Below are 20,971 nucleotides of genomic sequence, written 5' to 3' on the forward strand. Positions count from 1 at the left end.
CATAAGTCTAATACGCTCTATTTTTGGAATGTTGTTTTGCACACGCGTCCTCTTTATCAGTTTAATCACACCTACGAATATCCATTAAAGATACACTGAAATATATTTTTATTTACTTTGTATATGTTGTATACAGGCTAAACCCGAATAAAGTGCAAAGATTTTAACCCCAATATCAGACAACACAGTTTGACCTAGTAGCCAAATTTCGCGAATGGCCAGCGCGACAATGATTTGTGCGGTAGCTCGAGGATCCAATGCTAATGTCACATAATGGGTTGAGTGTTGGGAAGAAAAACGCTAATAAATAAGTGGCAAAAATAGTAGATTTTGTTATACGGCAGAAAAGTGGTATTTTTTGTCGAGCAATTAAATTGGAGTAGCAAGGCGAAGCGTAGCAAAATTGCGAGACAGCAAAGCCACTTTTCGGCCAAATAACAAATACTAATATCCGTTCACAAAACATAAAAATCAAGTTACCTTTGATTTCTGTAAAATCAGAGTGTCCATTTCAATCATCATTTCATGGGACTGTACTTTGAAGTTTGTTGTCAATGTCAGTTCAGTTTGTTTAATTTTAGTTTACCTTAGAGAACTTCTTAGTGTCTTGTTGAAACTTCCCAATGCAGAAATTATCTATTTCTTTCGCTTTCTTGCAGAGTGAGTTAAAATTAAAGATTTCATTTTGAAATTTTGGCATTATAATTGTAATATCCATTTGGTTACCAATTTCACCAACTGTTCCGTTTAGGGTTATTTTTTATCGCCAACCATAGTAACTTTTATGTTTTGTGAATGGATATTACTTTTTCTTCAAACGCTAGATTCAGTTCCACAACCGACAATGAGTGAACGCAAATTGAATTATAAACATGGATGGCTATGCATGTATATGTCATTGATGACATTTACTGTGAAAAATATTGGTTTCAAAGAGTTTCAAAGTTAAGAGCGTGCAAGTGCAAGTGCAAGTGCAAAATGTAAGTTTCAAATAGTACCCGTCACACAATAGTTATTTGTTTCACTAGGCTAGAAAATGGTCTCTTGGAAATGCAAGGAAAGCCTCCGGGCTCGGATTTCAATTTCCGAGCATTTCCAAAAAATTTTCTAGCCGTGTCAAACACAAAATTTTGTGCGCTGACAATTATTAATAGTTATTTATTTTGACTTTTGGTTTGAATTTGAAACGTCATTCTCTCATTTAGGGGAATTTCATCAGCTGGGAAATAGGTTGGTAGCACCCCATTCAAATCAAACGATTGCAGATTAATATAAATTAAAATGTGTTTTAGCAAATTTTTGTGGTATCTTTTCTTAATTAATTTACCTTTATTATTTTCGAAGGTCATTAGCCTCCAAATCGGCACACGCTTTTCATTACTTATAACAAAATTGCCTACTTTACTATCTAAAAACAACTAAAAAATAGTGACTTTTTATGACGTTTGGAGAAAAATGTTTCACACGTGACGTTTGGAGAAAAATGTTTTTTTTCTCAAACGTCACAAAAGTCTCTCACTCTTTTGATTGATGCATAACTCAAAAGTATGAAACAGTTTTTGGTCAATGTCTAGTTTATTTGTGAAGCAAACTCAACTTATTTGGGCTCATTTTACGCCAGAAGAGTTGTTATAATTTATACCTTTTCAATTTTATCTTTATCTTTTGAACAGAATCTTGTTTAATATTTCAATTTTGTTTACATTTTTTGCATATTATTTAATGTTTTTTACACACGTGTTGATTTTATCAGTTCTATAGTATCCACTTTCAAATAGCTATATTGAAATTCAGCAATTAAAAAATACTTCAGTTTGAGTAAATAATAGACTTTTGATAAAGTTTTTACTTATTTATTGTGCCTTTAAAACTTTGATTTTACGTTGGTAACACTGTAATAATTTTGATTATAACCAATACAAAAGTGTGTTAATAGATCTTTTGCTGATTCTCAATAAAGCCGTACCTGTTCCTTCTTCTGTTACTTTGACTACGATATCGTCATCGCACCTAAAATCATAATTAGCAACAACCCACTACTAGTACCAACTCACTTATTTAGAATCACCACGACAATTCCATTGTCAGGCCGTTGATAAGCAACAACTTTAACATTCTTCTTAACTGTACCTTTAGTCTCCACTCTTACTGAACCTTCAGGTACGAACTTGGCGTGGTGACCCAAATGGTAGTACATGGGTTGCTTATAGAATTCTCCCGACGTTTTATTAACAATGATGGGTGAATCAACCCTGTTATTTATAAAAGTGGGACCACCGTCAAGATCCAGTACCATGTTCCAGTCCACCCATCCAGCGACCCAGCAGTTCATATCCTAGCACCATTAACAACAATTTTGATTCTGTGGTAACTTACTTCGATGATATCCGTGGAGTAGTTTTCGCCACGTTCCCATGAACCCAGAAGAACCCCATTGCTGTTTTGGAACCCACTGCAAGCTTCAGTGGAGACTATGAAAAAGTCGGGATAGTTGTTATGGGTTTGCGTCATCGCACTGCAGGGAGTGACAAGCCCAAGGTACCAATGGATGGCGATACCAGATACGTACTGCTTTACATCCGGACCTTGGAGCACCTAAAGTTATACTTATAGTTTATTAAAAAAATATTTAGGAAGTACCGACAGAATTCGTGTACCATGGTATAAGAATCTTTTGGTCATCCAGAATTATAATTTTGGTGTCCGAAAAATTTGAATTTTTTAAAGTAGGACCGAGATTTTGACCAACCCACTCGCCCTGTCAATGACAGAAAGTATGAATTTTTGCTTAGTGCTACTATTTATTAAATTTAGTAGTATCAAAGTAGTACTCACCAAATCTACAGAAGTCCATCCAACTGTAGATATTTTTTTACCCATGCCAAAAACTGCTAATGATGGTTCGTTCTGAGTAGTAACACCCCAAATATCAATTCCATTCTTCTTGTATTCTTCCAAAAATCTGACAAAATAGTTAGCCCAAGTCTGGTACGAGTCTTTCTTAAGAAAACCGTAACCAGAGTAGTCATGATTGGTTTTCATCCACTTTGGAGCCCCCCAGGTCGAACCAAAAAGCTTCATTTTGCTGTCGCCTTTCATTTTCATTGCCATTTTTATGAAAGGTATCTAAAAGCAGAATTATACCAAAAGTACTACTCTGTCTAACTTACTTTGTAATCAAAATCCTCGTCTGCTAGAGCAAAATTCTTGAGCTCATGATCAGGTTCGTCACTATCATCATAGGTGTAATACCCTGAAGAAAAATCAGTACCACCAATAGGTACCCGACAAAAATTATATTCTAGTCCATCTTCAGAAAAGTACGACTCCATCAACAGCTTCTGAGCCGATTCGTTGCCCAAAGATTTAATATTAAGTCCTGTGGAGTCCGTAAAAGCTCCACCCCAACCAAGAATAGTTTGGAAAGTACTAGTTCGATTGATATTAACCACATTTCGAATTTTTTTAGATTCATCAGATTTTTTGAAACGCCCCACAGTTTTATCAAAACGTAAACCATTTCGATTTGAACTGTATAAAATATACTTAGATTTATTCACTTTTTTAGGTTTTGGAATGTTGTCACAGTACTCAGCATTGCAAACGCAAACTTTGTTATTGTCACCCAAATCGCGAAGATTGCATGGTTTGAATTGGTCTTGTGATGCAACAAGAGCTAAAAAATTGTAGTTTGTTTGGTTTTTTTGAAAATTTTGTTACCTAATAGAGCGAAGATTAAATGAAGTGGTAGAGTGTACATAGTAGTATCGAATGGGACTTTTATGAATTCGTTGAAATAATATGGCACTGTACAGTCAGATAACGTTAAAAGTACGTATAAATGTTGACCTTACTCCATAATCTAAAGGTTATATGAATTATTATATCGCTAAAATCCAAACTATTTTTTAAGTTTTAATAGTGTTTTTTTTACTACAGTCGTGTCCACAAAATTTCGGACGTCAAACTCATTCTGTTCTTATGGAGTGTGAATCACCCTTTGCGTACATATTTTTAAAGATTAAACAATCAATCAAATTTAATCATTTATATTGTCAACGATTCAATTTATTTATAAATCCATCAATGCTTTTACATGATCAGATTACCAATCTTGGCAAAATAATATTTTTGATTTTGGTGGATGCACTGGGAAAAAATCCAAATAAATTTGACACCGACTTAATACAGAATGATCGAAATAAATTATTGAGTGATTTTTTTAAATATTAATCAAACGCGGCTTTAGTAGATTCTCACACTGATTGTAAACATGAGCGTAGAATTAACTGGCGTCAAAGGGCATAATTTAGTTATTTGTGTGTTGTTAACAGAAAACACCAAACGATTGCTATTTGCTTTTTGTACCATAAATAAACACTTAGAACAGGTGAACAGCATGAATTAAAACCACATTTTGTAAAATAATATTTGTTTAGAAACGAAATGTTGCTACATCAGAACTGCCAGAACTGTCAGAAACCTGTCATCTAGAAAATTTATTTTCATTCTTGATTTTACGGATTGGCGACTGTCAGAAGAAGCTTTAGCCGTTTTCGCGAGAAAGATCCAACTTCGATAACTTTTATCTTTGCGAAAAATGCATCATTTCCAATTTATGTAAAAGGTAAAAATGACACCCAAAAATTTCAACGCCGCCTTTAATTAATAATTAAAAATCACTTTGTATTTTTATAATTTGTTCGTAGTTTGTAAACGTATGTCTGAACTTTACGTTTAAACGTCAAATAATTGACAGATGCTATAAAATGTGAGGCATCAAACATATTTTTACAAAACAACTAGAAAAATAACACATTATCGGACTGTATAATATCATGGTCGAACTCTATTTATACTCTCTTGTGTAAATTTTCTATAATTTATGAATGTCATGTTACATCTATTATTTTTGGGAAAAAATAAAAAAAAACTATAATAACGCAGTTCTTTATTTATTTATTATTTAATTATGACATTTAATGATTGGATAACAGTTGTCGGACTTTTACAACTTTGGTTTAACTCCACCTGCTTTTTCAGTCAATAAAATTATAGTAGAAAGTCTGATTCACTTGCAACATTTTCTGTTAATATTTGTCAAAAGTCGGGCTAAAAATGTCTACCTACATACAGGTGTTCGGAAAGTCGCGCACCACCGTGATACTGTATCATCGGATAATGCCATTGATCACCGGAAAAATGTTAAAAAAAAATCATGTCTTCCATTTTATGAGATATGATGGACTGAAGAGGAAAAGTTTAATGCTAAAGTTAACGATTTCTGTGCAATTATTTTAGGTTTAAATGAATTTGTTACCAAAAGGACATTTTGCGCAAAGGCATAGTGCAAAAAAAATCAGAAAAATCTTCTGTGAAATGCCTGAAAATTGTTTACAAAATTTTTGAATCGACAATGTCGATCAGTGGCATCGTTCACTTGAAACCATAGTTACATTACTCGTTTATGAACTGACCTGACTAACGCCAACAATACAAGAGCAACGTTACTATGGCTTTAAATACTAGAAATTTAAATTATTGGGGGAACAGTTAAGCAATGTTGCCATTATCCTAATTTTCTTTTGGTCCTCCTGCGAAAACCGAGTGTCCGAATTTTTTTTTAACATTTTTTTGATACTCTGGGGAATCACCCCTTTCAAGGTGGTGCGCCACTTTCCGGACTTTCCTTGATTCTTCAAATTTCAATCGTCTTTTGTTTATGTAGGCAGAGTTAATCCAAAGTTAAAAACAAAATCCTGCCAATAATTTTCTGACAGTTCTGTAAAGTCCATTTTTATTTAAAAAATATCAACACAGCAATGTTTTTCTATTGTATTTTACAACCGAAACACTGTCTAGGAAAATTGTCTGGTGATAAAACAAACCTCAAATTATTGTTCTATTAAATAACTATTTTTTTCTATTTCGCGTTCATAATGAAGATATTTCGATACGCGTTTGAGCGTATTTTGGTATCGTAATAGACCAATCCCGTGTCAATATTTCCAGGAACTTATATTTTTCTTAGGTTTGCAGCATACAAACCGTCAACCTGCCGTCAACGTTGACAATTTAGATTTTAGTTTTGATAAACCATGATAAATCGATCAATACACTATTATTTCTTGTTGTACTTGGCTTACTTGGAGAAAAACTCTTTGGATGATCATAATCAACACCTTCGCTCTCTTGGCTCCCTTGCGCTCCGGTAACCTCAAAACGTCACACCTGTCAAACTGACATTGGATTTGGCTACTTCGAATTTTTTTCCCGAACATTTTGCAAATGCCAACTACCCTAAAATTCTCTAGATTTCGAAATCAAGTTTTTGCTTTTAAAATAAGGCGAAATAGAAAAAATAGCGTATGATACTTGTTCATAATGCATTTTGCCGCACTTACTATTTTATGACACTCCTCACTGCGCTCGTCGTGTCTTAAAAACGTGCGTGCGGCAAAATGTTCATTATAAAACGCGTTTCATAATAAAGTAACCCAGAAGGTATAAGGCTATATAGCAGCAGTAAAATTATCCCATTGTGTAAAAGTTAACTTGTCTACAATAGAAAACATCCCAGAGTTGTAAACCATCTGGTTGTACCGCAGTGCTTATACTTTTCCAAGTTGAGACTCGTTTTTATGAGGGTTCGTCTTTGTGTAAAAGTTAAATGACTCTACAATGCAGACCATAAATTGTGGTTGCAACTCATCACTAGGGTTCGACCAGGACCGCACCGGACACAACAGTGCTTTTGGTGCCAACTCTGTTCGTAATAGTAAACCATACATACCTATCATAAGCCAATTCGATCAAAACTTTTTTTGTCATGATTTAAATGCTGTTGATGTGTCCAATGATAATTTGACAAAAGTTTGCTAATTAGCGTAATGATGCTGTACATTGGATAAGGATAAAATTAGTTTTAAATTAGATTAAACTGTTTAATCATCGCTCTGATATTGGTAGGATTGCTATCAAAACAGGCGTCAACATTTTTTGCGAAATTTGGTGTTTGGAAATATGTAAATTGTATTTTTGATAAAACAATTTTTGTCAACACCAAGGTTTGATCCAACAATTTTCTGTATCTGAAGCTGTACTATTACAAGAGTTAGTTTATCTCAATTTCTGTAGCCAAGCACAAGAGCAACATTTGGTGAAAAATTTGGAAAAAAAGATCTTGTACAGATGATAATTGAATGACGTCTGCCAGGTACAAAAGTTTGCTTAAACTCTATTCAACTAGTTTTAGAAAAACTGTCTTCTCTCGTCTTGTTGGAAAATTTAGAGATAATTCCATAATACCCTCAACCCGTTGGTAAATCCTAATAAGGGCAGGTTTTAAGGGTTAATCAGGTAGTCTTAAGCAGTAAGGTGTTCGGTTGCGTTCTGTTTGTTTGTTTTTCTGGTTGTGATTTTACTAAAACAGTCTTTTTCAAGACTCCTTTAACACCTTTTCAAGTTTGGTTGAGTAAGTAATTATGTTCAAATATATATTCGTTTCTCAATCATTTTGTTTTAACAGATTTCAAAGTTTCTATTAATTTTGAAAATGTTCCGCCCTTGGGAAAATACGGAACTGAACCAAGACGAAGCCATTGATAATCCACCTGCGTTGGCAGATGAGGGGAGTGAAGATGATTTGAATCTTTCATCAGATGCTAAAGAAATCATTATTATGATTCCGATTAATTGTTTGTTTTGTTTTTTTTTTCATATACAAATTATACCAATCAGGGATTTATTTTATTTACTAAATTTTAAAATGAAAGGAGAAAAGAAAAAAAAATTGCGGCCCGGTCCTGGTTTGAGACCTCTCGGACTGCCTAAGAACTAATTTATGACAGGGTTCTTTACAACCTCGAAACCACTGCTAATGTTTGCGGTAATCGTTATTGCAGGGCCATAATAACGAGTCTCAACTTGGAAAAGTATACTTTGGTCACTTCGACCAGTCCCGGCTTAATAATATTTAAAAATTATGGAAACATGTGCATGAATTACATCAAACTTGGACAAAGAGATTAATATTAATCGCAGATTACCCACATTTCTATTGTTTTTCTTAAAGAATGTAATAAATGGTAAATTTAGCACCGCAGGTAAATCCTAATTTTATGATTAGTAAAATATTTTAAGCCGGTTTTGGTTAGTTCAGGCAAACCATGATTTATTGTTGGGACACGCGCTTGCCGACAAGGGTACAAAAGAGATGATAATTGACGGTCAAAATTTTTATTACTGCAATATAGCCTTATACCTTCTGGGTATACTATTACTTTATACTATTTTATACTATTTTAGTCCGTTTTATTACAAATCAAAAAATTAATAGTGAAAAGACTCAACACAGCCTGAATGGGCGTTAAGTGTAATCAAATTGTCAATTTAACGTATTTGTAAAAGTAAAAGTATGTACAGGCAACTGCACAGTCAAAAGTCACTAACAAGCAGCTACTAACTTAATAAAATTGTGCCTAACTGTAGCAATTGGGAACAAATAAAACAAAAGACAACGAAAGGTTGATCAACCGAAATTTCAAACAGTGTTACAACTTTTATTGACACAATTGCCAATTCACCAATATAACAAAGTATTAACAGATCTCTTCGAGACATTCAAAACTGCAGTTCCTTCTTCCGTGTCCGTTATCTTTACCACTAGAGTATCATTACACCTAAAATCAAGTTACCAACTATTATCCACACTGTTACCAACTCACTTATTCAAAATCACTACCGCTATCCCATGATCTGGTCTTTTGTAAGCTACAATTTTTAAGTCTGTTTTGACTTTTCCTTTAACGTCAATTCGTACGGATCCTTCTGGTACAAACTTAGCGTGGTGACCCAAATGGTAGTACATGGGTTGCTTGTAAAATTCCCCCGATGTCTTGTTAACAATGATGGGTGAATCTACCGTATTGTCGATAAAAGTAGGACCGCCTTCAAGATTTAAAACCATGTTCCAATCCACCCATCCCACGACCCAACAATTCATGTCCTAATACAGTTAAGAAAAATCTGATTCTGTGGTAACTTACCTCGATGATGTCGGTAGAGTAGTCTTCACCGCGTTCCCAAGAACCCAGAAGGACGCTATCATTTTGGTCGACTCCACTGCAGGCTTCTGTGGAAAGTAAAAACACATTTGGGTTGTTTTCATGGGTTTTTGTCATTGCGCTGCAAGGAGTTGTGGCCCCAAAGTACCAATGGATGGCGATACCAGAGACGTACTTTGTAGCATTTAGACTTTCGAGAATCTAAAGTTTAACTGTAGTCCACAGTACGAAAAATTAGAAAATACGTACAGAATTGGTGTACCATGGTATATAAAACTTTTGGTCATCAAGAATTATGATCTTGGTGTGCGAAAAATTAGATTTTTGTAAAGTGGGACCGAGATTTTCACCAATCCAATTGCCCTGTCAATAAAAAGTTAGCACCAAGGTGGTACCAATGTAGTGATTACAAACCAAATCCACAGAAGTCCACCCAACTGACGATAAATTGTTACCGAAGCCCAAAATTGCCAAAGATGGTTCATTCTGGGTGGTAACTGCCCAAATATCAATTCCGTTCTTTTCATACTCTTCTAAGAACCTGACAAAATAGTTAGCCCAGGTTTGGTACGAATCCTTCTTGAGAAAACCGTAACCAGAGTACGCATTATTAGTTTTCATCCATTTTGGAGCGCCCCATGGCGAACCAAAAAACTTAATTTTACTATTGCCTTTCATTTTCATGGCCATTTTGATGAAGGGTATCTATAAAAAGATCTTACAACAAAAGTACAACTCTGACTCACTCACTTTGTAATCAAAGTCTTCCTGTGCTAAAGCAAAATTCTTCAGCTCGTGATCAGATTCTACACTGTCATCGTAAGTGTAGTACTTTGTTGAAAAATCAGTACCAGCTATTGGTATCCGACCAAAATTATATTCTAATCCATTTTCAGAAAAGTACGACTCCATCAACAATTTCTGAGCTGCTTCGCTTCCCAAAGACTTAATATTAAACCCCGTAGAATCCGTAAAAGCTCCACCCCATCCGAAAATAGTTTGGAAAGTAGTAGTACGATTAATTTTAATCAAATTTCGTGTTTTTGTAGCGTTATCTTCTTTTTTAAACCGTCCTGTAGTTTTATGAAACCGCAATCCTTCTATATTTGAAGTGTACAAAAGGTACTGGGGCTTTTCCACTTTTTTGGGTTTTGGTATAGTGTCACAATATTTAGAGTCGCAAACGCAGATTTTCTTGTCATTGCCTAAATCTCGAAGATTGCAGGGTTTGTGCTGGGGGTCGTTGAGAGCAACTAAACCTGTCGTTTTGTTAGTTGTTAAAATTATTATCAAAATTACAATTTATTCCCAAACACCAAATTTCGTCAAAAAAATGCTGACGCGCGGTTTGATAGCAATGCTACCATCACATCGAAATTTGGTGTTTGGGAATAAATTGTAATTTTGATAATTTTTGTCAACACCAAGAATTGATCCAATAAATTTCTTTGGTTAAAATTCTTATTTAGATATATTTACCAAATACAGCGATGATTATTAAAACACACTTCATGGTACTGGACTAAGTAGAGTTATCATAGTAGTTTCTGGTGTCCTGGGTATTTATGTTGGGTTCGATAAGTAACTAAGTAACCTTGGTATAATGTTAAGTGCAGCAATTATTTTTATGTGTATGTGGTTGGTCAATATAGTAAAAAAGCTTTTCAATAGGTACATAGAAGCAGGTGAAATAAATAATAAATCAACAGGATTTGAAAAGGATAAGTTAGATACCTGTAATAGATACATGCCAGTTTTGATTAATAAATGGCTCCACAACCAACTGTCAATTTTTTTTTATTTTAATGAAAAATGTAAAGTTATAATGAAATACGAACTAATAACAATAAAAAATAACATAATAAAACAAATTTATTGCTGATGTTTCTACAATTTGCTGACAATTTGACAAATGTGACAGTTATTGTTTGACATTCCGCAGGAATTGCAGGTGTTTAAAACATTCATCATTGTGTTACTAGAATCACAGAGCCCCGTTTAAAATTTGCCGCCTACAAAAAAGTCTCTACAGGTAAAATGTGGTTTAAACCATATAACTTCTTAATGGTATAAATTTTTATGTCATTCCAAGAAAAAATGATGTAAACATGTTTTATTGACATGTTTCAAAACTTGTTTTTTTATTGCATGACCATGGCCATAACTTGTTATTGATTTTTATTATAAATAAATATTTTATATTAGAATTTAGTTTTATGTCAAATGCATTACAAAATAAGTGTCGATTTGTGGAAGGAATTTTATGTTTATGTCTAAACATTCTATATTTGGAATGTTTTTGTGCACACGCGTCATCTTTATCAGTTTTATCACACCTAGGAATATCCATTATACAGTATGTCCCCGGATCGAGTTCACAAGAGGAAAAAAAACGTTATTTTTCATTTTACAAAAAAATGACAAAGGAATAATATTTTTTGCTTAATTTAAAATAAATAAATCTTCAATTGAAACTTTAATATTATGAAGCTATGTTCTTAGAATCTAAAAAATCAAAAAATAACGAAGAACTTTTTTATTTTTAATTTTGCAAAAAATGTCAAAGGAATGAAGTTTGTTCCTTAACTCAAACCAATTTCCACTATTTGATTGACCCATTACCTTTTTTAGCACATAGTTCAATTCTAACTCGTGATTCTTTAAGACTGTTTCGAATTTTCTCAATTATTGTTAAGGGGATATCGAACAAATTTCAGTATAGGGCAAATTCAATGTATTTTTCCAAACACGATTACTCGAAAACTATTTGAGTAAATTGCTTTCTGTTTTTTGCATATGAATCTGTTCAACGTGCACTATGTTGAATGCTATATATAATTTTTGTAAAATGATTCTTTAATGACTTTTTGATTAATTAAATATGAAAACTTGGCTAAAAGCGAAATAATTTTTAGCACTCCACATGCGTAGACTAATTTTACATAATGTCGACCAAACCGATTTTTTTTAAAGTTAATAGTTTTTGAGAAATCGTGTTTGGAAAATTTCATATTCGAAGCATGTTATCCTTGTCTAGCAGTGACATCTCTTTTCTCTGTATACTTTTCCAAGTTGAGACTCGTTATTATGGCCCTGCAATAACGATTACCGCAAACATTAGCAGTGGTTTCGACGTTGTAAAGAACCCTGTCATAAATTAGTTCTTAGGTAGTCCGAGAGGTCTCAAGCCAGGATCGGGCCGCAATTTTTTTTTGCTTTTCTCCTTTCATTTTAAAATTTAGTAAATAAAATAAATCCCTGATTAGTATAATTTGTTTAATTTTAACAAAAAAAAAACAAACAATTGAAACAATTAATCAGAATCATCATCACTTACAGAGTCATCGCTATCTTGTTCTAAATTAATTACAAAAGGTCTAAAATTTGGCGACACAAAAGTATTCTCTACATCGACAACATGCCTGATACAATTTTTCCAAGTTTCCGACGTTATATCTGCAGCTTCTTGGCGGATTAAATCTACAACTTTTGAGCTTAGCGTCGGGAAAGTATTTTTTCTTCTAATTGATCTTTTTAATGTGCTCCAAATCAACTCGATTGGGTTGAGAATACAGTAGTATGGCGGAAGACGAAGAACGATGTGGCCCTGTTCTTTTGCATATTCATCTATCAAGGAGTCTTGAAAAAGACTGTTTTAGTAAAATCACAACCAGAAAAACAAACAAACAAACAGAACGCAACCGAACACCAAAAAAAAGCTCCTTACTGCACTGAGTACGAACGAGAAATAAACTTCTACGTGAAAATAAAAAGTTTGCTCAAGACTACCTGATTATCCCTTAAAACCTGCCCTTATTAGCATTTACCAACGGGTTGAGGGTATTATGGAATTATCTCTAAATTAAAGACAAGAGGAGAAAGTTTTTCTAAGACTATTTGAATAGAGTTCAAGCAAACTTTTGTACCTGGCAGACGTCATTAAATTATAATTTGTACAAAATCTTTTTTTCCAAATTTTTCACCAAATGTTGCCCTTGTGCTTGGCTTCAAAAATTGAGATAAACTAACTCTTGTGATAGTTCAGTTTCAGATACAGAAAATTGTTGGATCAAATCTTGGTGTTGACAAATTTTTTTTTTATCAAAAATACAATTTACATATTTCCAAACACCAAATTTTGTCAAAAAATGTTGACGCGTGTTGTGATAGCAATCCTACCATTACCAGAGCGATGATTAAACAGTTTAATCTAATTTAAAACTAATTTTATCCTTATCCAATGTACAGCATCATTACGCTAATTAGCAAACTTTTGTCAAATTATCATTGGACACATCAACAGCATTTAAATCATGACAAAAAAAGTTTTGATCGTATTTGATCGAAGAGTTGGCACCAAAAGCACTGTTGGGTCCGGTGCGGTCCTGGTCGAACCCTAGTGATGAGTTGCAACCACAATTTATGGTCTGCATTGTAGAGCCATTTAACTTTTACACAAAGACGTACCCTCATAAAAACGAGTCTCAACTTGGAAAAGTATACCAGAGAGGTCTGTCTGGTAAGTAGAAATGCGGGTACCATAAATCAATTTTGTAGCCGAAGGGATAGTTCACAACTGAAGCTTTTCCATAAACACAAAATCTTAAATTTGCCTGAAACAAGATTTTTCTCTTTCATTCAAACTGAACGTAGCTTTGAGGACAATCATTTCAAAATTTTGAACTTTATATCTGATGAATTAGGATTTTAAATTGTTTTAGAATAGTTTAGGTGATAAATATTTGCCTTTATCTTTATTTTTTAAGATCTCGAACAAATTTCAATATAAGGCAAATTCAATGTAGTTTTCCAAACACGATTACTCGAAAACTACTTGAGTAAATTGGTTTCTGTTTTTTGCATATGAATCTGTTTAACGTGCACTATGTTAAATGCTGTATACAATTTTTGTAAAGTGAATATTTAATGACTTTTTGATGAATTAAATACGAAAACTTGGCTGAAAGCGAAATAATTTTTAGCATTTCACATGCGTAGACTTTTCAAAATTCACACATACGTATTTTGAGAACAACCAGACAGTAGTATAACGTCTTGTTGTCAAAATTATGACTTTGGGGTGGTGAAAAGACTGAAAAATTTCTCGTAATTTAAAGGTTTTAAAGGATAGATCAATCACTAAAACAACAGAATATAATTACATATTATTTATAATTTAATTATTTCTAATTATGTTCACTATTTTTTGTTACATTTACAAAAATCTTGGACAAAATTCGAAGATCTCAGTTCATCTATTAATTCTTCAATTTTTGCAATTACACAAATCCCACCTTTTCGGGAAAAATTTAATTTATTTATGAAGATAAACATTAAATAATAATAATGAGATATTGTAATTATAAGTTTCATGGGTGTAATTTGTAACGTATCTGACTCTACTATCAAAGTATTTAAGATTTACTGGCCATGGGCAATAATAATTTGGCCATCAATGCAGTCAAAACTATTAGCTATTGTCCTGACCACAAGATGATGGTAATAATAATCTAAACTACTCGGGCTGGGGTTTTAAGAAGTAGTTTATATTTATGGTTTTATTACCGTAGTAAGCAGACTGACCGTGGGTAACTCACTAAAAGAGCGCCGTCTACAAATAATGAGGGTTGAAGGGAGATGCTACATTTGACGTTTGGATGTTTAAAATGTTTCATATAATTTTTCCTTTACGCAGAATTTAGAAGCAGAATTTACCGTTACAGTTTGTTAGATATCCCCTTATTTTTTTTCCAATTTTTTAATACTTACACATTATTGGGTAAATTTTTCTTTAATCTTTAATTGTGAATCCATATTATTTAAATACGATTACAAAATTTTATAAAAAAAAATAATGAAAAAATTAATTTTAAGAGTACAAACTAATAATTTTGAAATTTTAATTGCAGATTTATCTGTTTTAAAATAAGCAAAAAATGTTATTCGTTTGTCATTTTTTTGTAAAATGGAAAATAAACTTTTTTTTCCCTCTTCTGAACTCAATCCGGGGACATACTGTACATTTTTATACACTCTGTAATTATAAACAATATAATGGTAAAATGTAGAGTTTAATGGTTCAATTTCAATAAATAGGTTGTTAAGAATAATGTTTTTACATTTACAAATTTGTTTTTCTAAAAACAACAGTGTTTACTTTATGCTAACGAAATTATTTCAAGTGTCAAAATCGACTGTCGCGATAGGGCGCGCCCCTGAAATTTAGTACTATCGTTGGTAGCCCTGAAACGTACTGTACTTGGACGTTTGCCATTTAATTTATTTTCAATTGGTTTTCTTATTGAATCTGGAGTTACACACGATACATTTTCTCTTATTTGCACTTTCGTAATGTTATTTTCATCAAAGAATTGAGGTTATTTCAAAAACCACACTTTTTTCAGACATGTCTTTTATGTTTGTCTTCCTCTTTCATAGCCACCTTAAATAAAAATTTATTTAATGTTGTATGTTTTTGGTTGTTCTGAATTAAACTGTCAATTTTGATCATTCAATTTTTGACAGCCACAATTAAGGTGATAGAATTAATATTGACAATTTGCGGCAAAACAGTATTGTTGGCAATACCGTCAGGTTTTTATAAAAAAATAATAAAGTGCGTTAAAATTTTCAAAATTGTAAAAAGATTTATTTTCTAACGACTTAAAACGATAAAAATCAAAATTACAGTTTATATAATTTTTAGTAACATGCGCACTTTGAGTTTTCATGACGTTTGACTAGAGACTTTGTTTATCTAATCAGTACTGAATGTACCGTATACTTTAACAAATTAAAAAAAATACGTATTTTTATAAAAACTTTAATTAATCTACATACCTATGTAGATAAGTTTACAATCAAAATTCTACTTCTAAGCAGACTGTTAAGTCTCATCTGTCTTGGCATCACTGGACAATTATTAAAAAGTGAGCACTATCGACAAGTTAAAATGATTTGTCACTGGATCACCAATAAAGCACGGACGTGATAGACTTCTCGCTCAGTTCCACCACAGTACTACCTCTCACGTTATCCACCAAACTCGCTCTCGTTTCCTTTCCTCTGAAACTGAAATTTAATACAGTTCGTGGTACTACTTGAGTACTAACTTATTCAAGATCACAACAGCGGTTCCATTGTCGGCTCTTCGGAAAGCAGCAACTGACACCTGCTCCGAAGAACTAGAAGAGCCAATTCTCACAGAATCTGGAGGTACAAACTTGGAAAAATGGCCCAAAGCATAAAACATGGGCTGTTTGTAGAACTCCCCCGCTGTGGAATTGACAATGATGGGCGAATCAACAAAATTTTTTATATACGTCGGTCCTCCGTTCATGTCGAGAACCATGTTCCAGTCCACCCATCCGCTAACCCAATTCTGGACGTCCTACAAAGAAATTTAGTGATGGTGGTACCGTGGTGGTACCTACTTGGATGATATCGTCAGCGTAGCTTTCACCGCGGTCCCACGAGCCCAAACTAACGTGTTTTTGAAGTGGCTTGTCTCCTGTTGTGGTTGTGGGTTAGAAAGTCGTACCACGAAAAAGGACTTACCATGACACGCTTCCGTTGCGAGTAAAAACTTTTCGGGGAAGTTCTCATGGGTTTCTTTGAGCAAACTTGGGGGGAAGGTTTTGTCGTAGTACCAATGGACGGCAATTCCGTCTACGAAGTTTCGGGTGGTTTTGTTCTTCAAAACCTACAACTGGTACTATAAAGTACTGTTTTATCATCAGTTAATCGTACAATGTTTGGGACCCATGGAAGAAAAAATCTTTGATCGTCCAGCATCATGATTTTGATTTTCGAATGAGTAGAGTTTCGGATTGTAGGGCCTAAGTGGTTCCGAATCCAGTTTCCCTGTCAAAATAAGTTATCAAAAGTCGTACCATTGCCTTGTATTTACCATTATACTGGGTGTCCACGCAATTGAATTTATTTTAGACGGTACCATCGCTAAACTGGGTTCATTTCCTGTAGTTATCCCCCAAAACGTGATTCCTTGTTCTTGGTACTTATCTAAGAACTTTAGAAAGTACTCTGCCCATGATTGGTGCATATTTTCGCGCAAAAAGCCCAACCAACCGCTGTACTCATTGTTGGTTTTCATCCATTTCGGGGCGGTCCAAGCAGAGGCGAAGAATCTCAGCTTTGGAGACAAATTCTGCGCTTTTTTTATAATCGGAATCTAAAAAAAGATACAAAACACGAACACGTGACTACGTACTACTGTACTTTATATCTGAAATCTTCATCAGCCAACGCAAAATTCCGCAGCTCTGGATCTTGTTCCCCATCATCATACGAGTACCCATGCATAGAAAAGTCGGTACCACCAATCGGTACTCTGCACAAACTATACTCAATTCCATGATCTGAAAAGTAGGACTCCAAAAGCCTCTCTTGAGCGCCTTCGTTTAGAGACTTGATGTTGATACCCGTGGCGTCAGTAAAAGCACCACCCCAACCCAGTACTTCTTGGTACTTCTCATTAGAGTTCACGCTAATTTGCGTGTCGGATATCTCGTTATTATTACTGAAGGTACCCGACGAACTTCGGAACCTCAATCCGGCTTTGTTGGACGTGTAAATGAGATAGGAAGGTGGTACCGGAGGCTCAGGCTTTGGAAGTGTGTCACAGAATGTTGACGTGCAGACACAGACGTGACCGCCGTTGCCGTAGTCGCGCTGTTTGCATTCTTCTGCGTTTGCAGTGACTGAATTTGAAGAGTTTAGTTTAGTAGTACTACTTTGTGCTATTTTTAGACTTACCAATCAGTATTAAGAGAAGTGTGAGCAACATGACGCAGCTTTCACTGTACTGATATGAAATTGGACTGTGATTGTCATAAGTAGTACCGCAAACGTCAGTTTTATATTGGCATTAATACATACTTATCATGATAATTGGGCTAGAATTTGGATTCACAAACGAACTATTTTTCAACAAATTAGACGGTACCACGGTACCACGGTACTACCTCCAAAACGTGTGATTATGTGACTAAATTCGGAGAAATCAGTACGTTAAGATTGGTATTAATAAAACTTGACCTAGAGACTTGGAACTTTGAACCAAAATTATAAACAGGAAGAAATTAGCATGTCTTTTATTAATTTGATTTGATTCTCACATCAAAATTATTATCATTGTAGAGTAGTACCTCGTAAGAGTCCGCACTTTTTTCCTTTCCTTTACTGTTGTAATAAAAACGCGCACTTCCGGTCTTGAATGCTATTATCTTCCCGATCTTAGTTTCCCCCTCTTTGTTAATGCGTCCGATAAAAAGAACGCCTCCTTTTTCGTGCCCCCCTATCACTGGGCGCTTGTCAATCATCTGAAGATGCAATTGACTGGCGTTCGCTGGGGTCCAATAAAAGTTATCTTGACCACCGCAAAGAATCTAAAAACTATTAAAAAAACGATGAAGAGTGGTACCGAGACTTACTTTAATATAATTGGAGATTTTCTTAATTCCGTACACTGGTACTAGTACTTCCTTTTCCCCCGCGGTGATTTCAGACACAATAAGTCCTTGTCGGTCCACATAAGCTTGACCGATAAAGATGTCCTTTCCGTTGATGTCCTTTCCTCCAATTATCGCATCTTCAGGGGCTGCACCGGTAAATTCCCGCCAGTAGTAATCTAAAAGGAAATGGTAGTACCACGGGAGATTAAAAATGGATTACCTTCTTGGAGGCAGAGAAACCCTTGAAGAGTAAAAAGAAGAATCCAGCTTCGGTGGTACATTGTACCAGACTGAAAACCGGATGACCTCTGACATGCTAAAAACTGGAAAAACCGACGAGGCAAAAGATTCCTCGGTACTCAAGGACGCAGATAAATTAAGATATGTGTTTATTAGTTGAGCAGTTCACCACAACAACAAAAAGAATTTACATGATTTGCATCTAACTTGGAAAAAAAATTGTTTACTTTGTCTCGAGATTGCGAGTGGTGGTACCGCAACGAGTTTTCTTAAAGAGTGGTACTAACATGGTCGCTATTTTTAACACTTTATTTCCACTTAAGATTAAGACTTAATTTCCACGTCAGTATTGGTGTTGCTGGTACCATTGTAGAGTAGTACTTCGTACAAATCCGCGCTTTTCTCTTTTTCATTGCTGACATAAAACAAGTCCGCCTTTCCCACACTAAAAGACACGATTTTCCCGATTTTCGTCTCTCCTCCTTCGTTGATGCGTCCCACGAAGAGAACTCCTTCTTTTTCGTGCCCTCCGATGACCGGTCTCTTGTTAATCATCTGCAGGTGTAAGTGGCTCGAGTTGCAGGGCATCCAGAAGAAGTTCTCCTGGTCTCCACACAAAATCTGCAAAAAGCTAATTAAAGACGGTTGAAATATTCTAAGACTCACTTTAATGTGATTCGAAATTTTCTTGACTCCAAACATGGGAGCTAAAACTTCACGTTTTCCACTGAGGATTGCAGCGACAATGAGGCCGTTTTCGAGGAAACCTTGACCGATGTAGATGTTTTCTCCGTTGATGTCTTGACCACCGACTACTGCGTCTTCGGGGATTTTGCCTGTGTATTCTCGCCAGTAGTAATCTAGAAATGAAGAAGTAGTACTGGGTTGTACCATGAAGAGTTTTACCATCTTGGAGCGAGAGTAACCCTTGGATGACAAGAAAAAGACCAAAAAGGCGAAACATTGCAAGACGACTACCATTTAGACAATCTCTTGCATCTCTTATATCAATTGGAGCGGAAAAACCGCCTTGGAAAACCTCCCAAGGATGCCAAGCAACCTGTATATTTGGTTGCATAACCAATACAGTGGGAGTAATTTATCTAAAATTAGATAATTAGAAACACTTCTACAAGGTGATTTGTGCGCTCGTTACCTGCATTAGTACTCATAGAGACATGAGTGACAGCCTCGTGGAAATTCCCGACGAGGATTTACCCAACCTACGGCTTCTGTACCAAGAACGGGCACCATGGGCACCTTACATGGTCAGTTTTATACATACCGCGATCAAATGGAAAAAATCACCAAAGTACAACCAAGCTCTGCGCTTCCTGTCACCACAGAACTGTTGGAAGAATGATGGTACCATCATTGCTACAATCACAGTACGTTTCTTGGACATCAGTGCCACTAACTTTTGTATAATTAGTTGCAGACTTCCCGTGACATCGTAGTTTTTACACTAGACGATGAGTGTACCAATCTGTACAAAGGTCTGAACGAAGCGAATTTTATCCGCCCCGAAAAAGGAGTTAAAATCGTTTTCTATTTTCTTCACAAAAAACACATTCCCACTGTCCACAGGTTTCTTCAAGAGAAGAAAATTAATATTAGACTCAATGTACCATGCAGCATCTATTCTATTTCCCCAGAAAAAGCTAAAAACTTTATCATAGAGTACGTCGGTACTGTAAACAACACCCCACTAAATTGGTACTTCTAGGTGTCCTCCTGAAGTCTACATCCAGAAGCTGGAACCGTCGTCTGCTAAGCAAATCAACGATGTGTGGCCCCACAAATTTCCAAACTCGGAACAGTATTTAGCTTCGTTCATCGAAATGAATGGTGGGTACGGTATATATTTGAAAAGTACCAACGCCATGGTGGCGTGGGTTATAAAACAAACCTTCGGACATTTGGCGATGCTTCAAACTGAAGAAGGCTTTCAAAGAAAAGGGTATGCTAGCTTGGTAACAAAGGTTTTATCCAAGGAAATCGCGGAAGAAGGACATTGCCCGCTTGGTTCCGTTCTAGTGCAGAACAAGAAGTCGATGGCAATGTTCGAGAAGCTCGGATTTAGCAATATTGGGGGCTGTACTTTTACCCTTTTGGAAAAGTACAAGGATGCATCTACAAATCAGTGATCAAATAAAGTTATTATTTAAAGTCTCGTATTATCAGTTATTTACT

The 20,971-nt window shown here is 34.9% G+C and overlaps 6 protein-coding genes across 6 annotated transcripts; 1 reads left to right on the forward strand and 5 right to left on the reverse strand.

Moving 5' to 3' along the window:
• Positions 1-1,864: 1,864 nt before the first annotated feature.
• LOC148181732 (lysosomal acid glucosylceramidase-like) lies at positions 1,865-3,796 on the reverse strand. Its single transcript, XM_088044548.1, has 7 exons — positions 3,721-3,796; positions 3,171-3,676; positions 2,836-3,126; positions 2,645-2,758; positions 2,377-2,595; positions 2,055-2,335; positions 1,865-2,010 (listed from the first exon to the last, which is right to left on the reverse strand). The coding sequence occupies exons 1-7, from the start codon at positions 3,758-3,760 to the stop codon at positions 1,908-1,910; spliced, it is 1,554 nt and encodes a 517-aa protein (XP_087900674.1). The 5' UTR covers positions 3,761-3,796; the 3' UTR covers positions 1,865-1,907.
• Positions 3,797-8,540: 4,744 nt separating this feature from the next.
• Positions 8,541-10,626, reverse strand: LOC148181733 (lysosomal acid glucosylceramidase-like). The gene is made up of 7 exons (XM_088040949.1): positions 10,545-10,626; positions 9,816-10,324; positions 9,480-9,770; positions 9,315-9,428; positions 9,048-9,266; positions 8,727-9,007; positions 8,541-8,681 (listed from the first exon to the last, which is right to left on the reverse strand). Exons 1-7 carry the CDS (start codon positions 10,576-10,578, stop codon positions 8,582-8,584), a joined length of 1,548 nt encoding a protein of 515 aa, XP_087897075.1. The 5' UTR covers positions 10,579-10,626; the 3' UTR covers positions 8,541-8,581.
• Positions 10,627-15,872: 5,246 nt separating this feature from the next.
• On the reverse strand, positions 15,873-18,035 carry LOC148181734 (putative glucosylceramidase 4). Its single transcript, XM_088050110.1, has 8 exons — positions 17,841-18,035; positions 17,304-17,785; positions 16,975-17,256; positions 16,815-16,928; positions 16,623-16,767; positions 16,499-16,575; positions 16,178-16,455; positions 15,873-16,130 (listed from the first exon to the last, which is right to left on the reverse strand). The coding sequence occupies exons 1-8, from the start codon at positions 17,869-17,871 to the stop codon at positions 16,034-16,036; spliced, it is 1,506 nt and encodes a 501-aa protein (XP_087906236.1). The 5' UTR covers positions 17,872-18,035; the 3' UTR covers positions 15,873-16,033.
• Positions 18,036-18,162: 127 nt separating this feature from the next.
• Positions 18,163-18,845, reverse strand: LOC148181735 (uncharacterized). The gene is made up of 3 exons (XM_088050172.1): positions 18,759-18,845; positions 18,518-18,714; positions 18,163-18,472 (listed from the first exon to the last, which is right to left on the reverse strand). The coding sequence occupies exons 1-3, from the start codon at positions 18,817-18,819 to the stop codon at positions 18,182-18,184; spliced, it is 549 nt and encodes a 182-aa protein (XP_087906298.1). The 5' UTR covers positions 18,820-18,845; the 3' UTR covers positions 18,163-18,181.
• Positions 18,846-18,910: 65 nt separating this feature from the next.
• On the reverse strand, positions 18,911-20,025 carry LOC148181736 (uncharacterized). The gene is made up of 4 exons (XM_088050145.1): positions 19,935-20,025; positions 19,685-19,881; positions 19,445-19,638; positions 18,911-19,399 (listed from the first exon to the last, which is right to left on the reverse strand). The coding sequence occupies exons 2-4, from the start codon at positions 19,854-19,856 to the stop codon at positions 19,103-19,105; spliced, it is 663 nt and encodes a 220-aa protein (XP_087906271.1). The 5' UTR covers positions 19,857-19,881; positions 19,935-20,025; the 3' UTR covers positions 18,911-19,102.
• Positions 19,957-20,947, forward strand: LOC148181737 (uncharacterized). Its single transcript, XM_088050124.1, has 3 exons — positions 19,957-20,166; positions 20,211-20,458; positions 20,505-20,947. Exons 1-3 carry the CDS (start codon positions 19,957-19,959, stop codon positions 20,923-20,925), a joined length of 879 nt encoding a protein of 292 aa, XP_087906250.1. The 3' UTR covers positions 20,926-20,947.
• The last annotated feature ends 24 nt before the right edge of the window (positions 20,948-20,971 follow it).

Source organism: Gnatocerus cornutus, chromosome 1, assembly GCF_029298725.1.
Source record: "Gnatocerus cornutus isolate USDA-ARS CGAHR chromosome 1, icGnaCorn1.1, whole genome shotgun sequence".
NCBI classification, from domain to species: Eukaryota; Metazoa; Arthropoda; class Insecta; order Coleoptera; family Tenebrionidae; genus Gnatocerus; species Gnatocerus cornutus.

Coding starts and splice junctions, on each gene's coding strand:
- LOC148181732 (XM_088044548.1), bottom strand. CDS start 3,760: ATGTACACTCTACCACTTCATTTAATCTTCGCTCTATTAG. Junction 2,759..2,835: donor GATGGACTTCTGTAGATTTG/GTGAGTACTACT, acceptor TGTCATTGACAG/GGCGAGTGGGTTGGTCAAAA. Junction 2,336..2,376: donor ACTCCACGGATATCATCGAA/GTAAGTTACCAC, acceptor TAATGGTGCTAG/GATATGAACTGCTGGGTCGC.
- LOC148181733 (XM_088040949.1), bottom strand. CDS start 10,578: ATGAAGTGTGTTTTAATAATCATCGCTGTATTTG. Junction 9,771..9,815: donor AGGAAGACTTTGATTACAAA/GTGAGTGAGTCA, acceptor ATCTTTTTATAG/ATACCCTTCATCAAAATGGC. Junction 9,008..9,047: donor ACTCTACCGACATCATCGAG/GTAAGTTACCAC, acceptor TAACTGTATTAG/GACATGAATTGTTGGGTCGT.
- LOC148181734 (XM_088050110.1), bottom strand. CDS start 17,871: ATGTTGCTCACACTTCTCTTAATACTGATTG. Junction 17,786..17,840: donor ACTTCTCTTAATACTGATTG/GTAAGTCTAAAA, acceptor CTTCAAATTCAG/TCACTGCAAACGCAGAAGAA. Junction 16,456..16,498: donor ACGCTGACGATATCATCCAA/GTAGGTACCACC, acceptor ATTTCTTTGTAG/GACGTCCAGAATTGGGTTAG.
- LOC148181735 (XM_088050172.1), bottom strand. CDS start 18,819: ATGTACCACCGAAGCTGGATTCTTCTTTTTACTCTTCAAGGGTTTCTC. Junction 18,715..18,758: donor GTTTCTCTGCCTCCAAGAAG/GTAATCCATTTT, acceptor ATTTCCTTTTAG/ATTACTACTGGCGGGAATTT. Junction 18,473..18,517: donor AAATCTCCAATTATATTAAA/GTAAGTCTCGGT, acceptor AATAGTTTTTAG/ATTCTTTGCGGTGGTCAAGA.
- LOC148181736 (XM_088050145.1), bottom strand. CDS start 19,856: ATGCAACCAAATATACAGGTTGCTTGGCATCCTTGGGAGGTTTTCCAA. Junction 19,639..19,684: donor GTTACTCTCGCTCCAAGATG/GTAAAACTCTTC, acceptor CTTCATTTCTAG/ATTACTACTGGCGAGAATAC. Junction 19,400..19,444: donor AAATTTCGAATCACATTAAA/GTGAGTCTTAGA, acceptor AGCTTTTTGCAG/ATTTTGTGTGGAGACCAGGA.
- LOC148181737 (XM_088050124.1), top strand. CDS start 19,957: ATGAGTGACAGCCTCGTGGAAATTCCCGACGAGGATTTACCCAACCTA. Junction 20,167..20,210: donor CCATCATTGCTACAATCACA/GTACGTTTCTTG, acceptor TTGTATAATTAG/TTGCAGACTTCCCGTGACAT. Junction 20,459..20,504: donor GCTAAAAACTTTATCATAGA/GTACGTCGGTAC, acceptor TGGTACTTCTAG/GTGTCCTCCTGAAGTCTACA.